The sequence below is a fragment of the Oenanthe melanoleuca genome, chromosome 4, assembly GCF_029582105.1.
Source record: "Oenanthe melanoleuca isolate GR-GAL-2019-014 chromosome 4, OMel1.0, whole genome shotgun sequence".
Taxonomy (NCBI): Eukaryota; Metazoa; Chordata; class Aves; order Passeriformes; family Muscicapidae; genus Oenanthe; species Oenanthe melanoleuca.
This window is the reverse complement of record NC_079337.1, coordinates 61,961,118-61,967,117: the sequence shown is the minus strand read 5'-3', so window position 1 is coordinate 61,967,117 and position 6,000 is coordinate 61,961,118. Positions and strand designations below refer to the sequence as shown.

Here is a 6,000-nt window from a genome sequence, read left to right as displayed (position 1 = left end):
GAGGAAGGACATTTGTTATTTACAATGTTTGCCTTCCAGAGTAACCTCCACACCTGCTGAAGCCCTGCTTCCCAGAAGTGGCTGAATATCATTTGATGATGGGGAGAATAAATCTTACTTTTCTCCTCTTTGCTTGTGCATGCACAAACTTTTGCTGCTGCCTTAGCAAACTGCCTTATCTCAATCTACAAGCTGCCTCCATTTTTCCCTTAGATTTTAAGTTACACACAATTGTTGTAAACAGGTGATAAAGATTAAAGAGTGTAACAACCAATATATCTCAGCAAAGGGAACAGTGGATCCAGAAGTCAGTCCCTTTCTTGATAATTTGATCAGTATAATCATTTGCCAATGCCCACATTTAATTCACAAACTCAAACCCCAATTCCTCTGCTAGTCAGTTTGACCACTGCTGAATACCACTCCTATTCACCCTATTTAAAGGGTCATTAAAGGAAATTCTTAAAGCAAAAGTATAAAAGGAACAAGTTCTGCCACTTTTAAAGGTTTTTATTTGGTATTTGGCTTTAAGAAGGAAAAATTTGCAACCCAACCTTGCTTATTTATTATTTTAAAAGCATGTCAAGGCAGGAGGTTGCCATTAGCCACCTGTTGAAACCCTTCACACTAGAGAGCAGATTCAGCATTTGCATATTCCCAAATCCTGTTTTAAAGCAGACAGATTACTTTCATGGACACAGCTCATCAGCATCCAGCCCTATGTCTGGGATCTCATCTGAAGAGCAATAAATTAACACTAAATAATCAAAAACAACAGAAAAATAATGGAGAGATTAGGTTTCAAAATGATATTTTTATTGTAACTAAACAAAGGACACAAGCTCCAATTAACATAAAAATTTTATACTGAGTTATGGCAAACACAGGACCAGTATGCTCAGAGCACAGACAAATGATTTTCAACTGAAATTTATAACACAGGCTGAAATTCATCAACTGAAAAGCAAAACTTGGAATACATATGAAGAACAGAATATGGGATTATTCTTTTAATTAAGTATACCCAATTATTTGGTATTAACAATTTAAAAGATTTTAAATACATGCTGAAGTAGCTAAAGTTAAAATTATTAGCAAGGTATGCAGATATAAAGTTACAAGAAGTATTTTGGAGTTGTATAAAAGATGTAGCTTTTTCACCCTCACAAAGCCTATGCAAATAGATTTACATAGAGATTATTCTCTGCCTGCATGCAGTCCTGCTGACAAACTGACTGAACCAGCTTTCAGGCACTTAACCTGCAGGAAGATTGACTCTCACAGCATGTAGTCAGTGATGAAAAATCTCTGTGAAAACCATCTTTTGGGCTAAGATGAAACAGAAACAAGTTTTTCAATATAATAGGTCCTATAACACACTTGTTTTGAAGGGGGAAAAGAAATCACATCCTACTCCTATTCCCTGTTGCTAAATGGATTTTAAAAAATGCTTTTTGTGTGTTTTACATTTTCCCTCTGAAGAGTTTATAGTCAAAATCTTATTTGAATCTGCACCAATCCCATCAATGATCTTACCAATCACCTAAGTCTGAGCTCAGAGGCTTTGCCTGTGTAAGTCACAAAGTCATCGGAATCTCACACATCTTTTAAATTAATTAAAGAAATATTTACATCTCCTGATTAAATATTCACTCAGGAATAAGTTCTGATCAGTTAATGTACACTTAGAAGTCATTCTTTCTCTGAAAGTACCACAGCTTCTGTTTTTTTGGTCAACACCAAAGGCAACTGAGCACGCTAACTGGAGCTATTCCACTCTGCTGCAGTTGCCTGTATCACCAGGACAGAGCTGCTTGGGAGGTTCAAAGTTGGGTAAAAGTGGATCACCGAGGGCATCCTAATCTTTTAAAGCTTGCAGAACATGTGTTGTTCAAGTCTGGCTGCCATGGGTTTGCCTGCTTTCAACAGAAGGAAGGTATTCCCCATGCAAGTCCTTTCTCTGGTTGGTGTGCACGCCCTGTGATCACTTTCGGTCACAGCAGAAAGCTGGCATTTGTGACTGGCATTTAAATGAATTTTATGTAACCTGTAGAGATTTCACAATATGCCAAACTTCATGCTAGCCCAAATGTATCACAATTACTTTAATCAGAATATTCTTCATAAAATAAAAAAAAAAAACCAGCTATTTTTGGCTCCCTTCTTATTTAATCCACAGAAAATTTAAGTGACCAGTAAACACAGAACAGCAGCAAAGTGTTTAAAACTCCCAAATACTGCAATCAGCCAATTTACTTTCAGGACAGTTAAAGCTCTATAAAACTTTAATCAATAAATATTTGAAAACCTCTTTTTCTGCTACTTCCCTGGTTTAAATCTGCACACATTCAAGGGAATACAATTCTTAGGCTTTTGATATTCCATGAAAGGTAGCAGGCAATTTTCGAATATCTTTACCACGTTTCAGGAATGTCAAGTAATAGTCTTATACATTGTTTTAAAATTGCAAATATGCCACTGTAAAAATTTAGCATACTTTAAAGTCCATAAATTCTAGCTGTAAATTATAAAGTGAAAAATTAGTTTCTAAGATTGTATTTTTGTGAAATCAGTTTTATTCTTGAATTTTCATCTAACATAAGCATTGGCCTAAAAAAAAAAAAAAAAAAAGCACCTAGTGAAGTCAGATCTTCAAAAATCTACAAAGGACTTCCATGCTGAAAACTCCAAGGTAATCTCAATTTATGAGGAAGAGAACAGACCCCTTGTTTTGGGATTCATGAACTATAAAGATTGTACAGATTTGAAATATCAGTTTCACGACAGCAATTTCACACTTCAGAGACAATTACAGTAATTCTCAGGAGGATCTTGCTGTAAGCAGCTTTCTTTGCCAACTGTACAGAATACAAACTCAATAGTTGAACTAGACACTGACTTTTTCTAGAACTGTACATCTCACTGTACATATTGCTTTGGAAACAACTAAATACAATGGTCCATATCATGCAAGCCATGAGACTGTCAAAACTTCTTTTGTTCCACTAACTTCAAATAAGTTTGTACAAATAATTTAGCCAATCTAGATAAATACTGCACATGGAATTATGCTGAAATATGCTTGGGAGTTGATATTTTCTACAAAAATATGCTACTATGACTAAAAGCATTAAGTACTAACTGCCCACCTCAATATCATCATGTACAGTGCCATTGTCAGATGTGCTCTCCATTATGTACACAAAATCAAGAATGGTTTATAATACTGGGCGCAAAATAAAAACAGAATAAAAACCCCAAACCACAACCCTGCTGGTTCAAGCTGCACTACATGTATTTCATAACAGATTTTAAGAAGTGTAAAATTTAGGCTACTGTGAATTATGGAACATCCCAGAGTTAGTATTTTAGTTTTAAAACGTTAAAATTTACTACTAAGAAGAAATATTAATGAGAAAACCTTGACCAGTATGTAGTCACACATTTAAAGGCAGTGACTATAAGCAATTAGAAAAACAATAATGGAATCCAAGCACTGGCAATACCAGAAATGACTTGCTGACTGCACAGTAAGCAAAGCCATGAGATGAACATATTTATGTACTCTGACTATACTTGGTTAATGACTTTGTACCTGAGATGAAAATTGAGAGGTAAGAGAACTAGATATGATGTAAATAATTATCAGATGAAAAACAAGCACAAAGATAGCTACATTATTAAAAATATATGCATAAAGATCACAACTGACATTTCTCCCTTTTGATTATTTTCATCCTGCTATCCAGACAAACACTTTAACTCACTTTACCATGTGACAGATTGTGTTCTGAAACTATTTTAAAGGCTCCTGTGATTCCAATGTTTTAATAATACATGGAGCTTTGAGTAGAAGCAACATACTCTACTCTCTAGTCCTATGAAATTTAAGGCACCCATAAGTAGCAAAACTTCATGCCAAGTTTCCATTCTAGGGAAAAATAAATCTGATTTTTCCCTTCAACAGAAAATAATAATAACCATGAATTCATAAAAGTGATCAGAATGCCACATTCTCTGTCAGTGAGGCAACAGCTTAGTGATATTTAACTTAAAAACCCCTAAATCTACAGAGCTACTACTGAAGCCACAGAATCTTCACTAGCAGATTAGAAAATGTGTAATATTGGGATGGAACAGAAAGCTTGTATTAAATTCTGAAAAAGCTAAAAGGTAGAAGCAGAGCAAGGTTGGGCCCCACGTAATGATGGAAGAAAGTAAATAGGAAACATTTCTCCATGATAGATACACTTAATTTATACAGCAAACCTCCAAGTTTAATGGATCACTGTACCACAACAATGAGTGCAAATACATCTTTTTGTGGGCAGGAGCACTGCTAAAGAAGCATATTCTGTTTTCATCAGTATGGAACAATACTAAATCACTTCTTTGATGAACGGAAATTTCATTCCATATGTCAGAAAACATATCTACAATTTATTACCAGAATCAGCTCAAAACACTTCCCATAATCACAAAGCTCAAGTAATATGTAGCCATTAGACACAGAAAGATATACAATATTTTGGTTACAACTGCAATTGGCTTCAGATTCTGAAGCTTAATTCTTTGCTTCTGCAGCTTCCTTATCATGCTTTTCCTTTGCTTTCTCTTTTTCCTCCAGTTTTTCTTCTTTTTGAAGCAGTGACATAATCTCAGCAACCTGGCTGGTGCCAATATCAATATCTTCTTTATCAATCAATTCTACAACCTACATGAACATAAAATGAAATTCAGAGTGCATTTAGTTTTTACATGATGGAGACCTTTTCCTATAATAAATTTTGTTAAGACAACATAAATATTCAGTTCTCATGTTCCAGAAAAAAAGCAATTCTTTTTTTACATGGAAGACAAACTCAAACCAGAACCAGTACCTCAAAAACATCCAGAGTACAGAAAAAAAAAGCTAAAATGCAAACTAAAAGACTTAGAACTTACGACCTTTGTGGGTGCAGCACACAAAGACATTTTTAAGCATAAGTAAAAGAGACCCATTTATTTTATCTGTTTCAATGGAAAGTTGAGATTCAGTACCTGCTGAAAAAGTATTTAAGACTTCATAGTAATTCATAGGCTTAGTTTTATTTTAATTTGATTTAACAAGACTTACTGTACTAGATAGGCACAAATTTAGAAAAAAGTAAAAGTAGAGGGGGTGGGCCTTTCAGAAAGCAAATGAAAAAAATAATCAGTAAATGATTCCAAATTCCTTTAAATAGCTTTTTGTACAAATGTATTCTTGGCGTATCTCCTCAAGTTCCTAGAACTATTCTGCAATATATGCAGAATTTACAAGCACATTTTATCTGTGTTGCTAAATATGCAACGGCTGTTTAGAGCAACAGAGAAGATAATCACCACTGGGGCAGTAGAAAGGAAAAATGTGTTCCAAAAGGCTGATACTGTATTTTCTAACTGGCCATAGTTTAAATGCTATTTCTGTACCAAGTAGCAGAATAACTTGTTTCAGGGCAAATCTAAATTTACCAAGTAAAAAAGAAACAAAAAAATGAAGGTGAAAGGCAGAGAAAACCTGAGAATGTTCAGCAAAATGAGAGAACAGGACAAATCAGGCAACAAACACAAGTCATTTACAGTGGACTTAAAGGACAGCTGGGGGTCTGTTGTCTTTCAAGCACAAGAATACAGATCTCAATTAAACATCTAAAGTATACAAGTAGGCAAGAGAAGTTACTGATTGGTATGAAATACATCTATAGGTGTTATGTCAAGACCTGCTAACAGTTGTAGTTCTACTCCCTGCCATTTCTAAGTAATAACAAAATTACCATATTTTACAGAACTTGACAGAGACACACAGGAAAACCTACAGCTTTAAAGATAATGTGGCAATGGACATAGATTTTTCCCCCCCAAAACTCGATATAGATTATGGTTAACCATACAGCCATATAGATTCTCAAGATGCTGTTATATAAGATCTATTTGTAATACATATCAAAAACCTCACTGGCATTAAGTAAAGACTCTTGC

At 34.6% G+C, this 6,000-nt stretch overlaps 1 protein-coding gene across 1 annotated transcript in view; it reads right to left on the bottom strand.

Moving 5' to 3' along the window:
- Positions 1-794: 794 nt before the first annotated feature.
- Positions 795-6,000, bottom strand: part of LETM1 (leucine zipper and EF-hand containing transmembrane protein 1) — a 28,765-nt gene continuing 23,559 nt past the window's right edge. Inside the window, exon 14 of the mRNA XM_056490963.1 lies at positions 795-4,714. Within this exon, the coding sequence (XP_056346938.1) occupies positions 4,565-4,714 (150 nt within the window). The 3' untranslated portion in view covers positions 795-4,564. The remainder of the gene's footprint in view (positions 4,715-6,000) is intronic.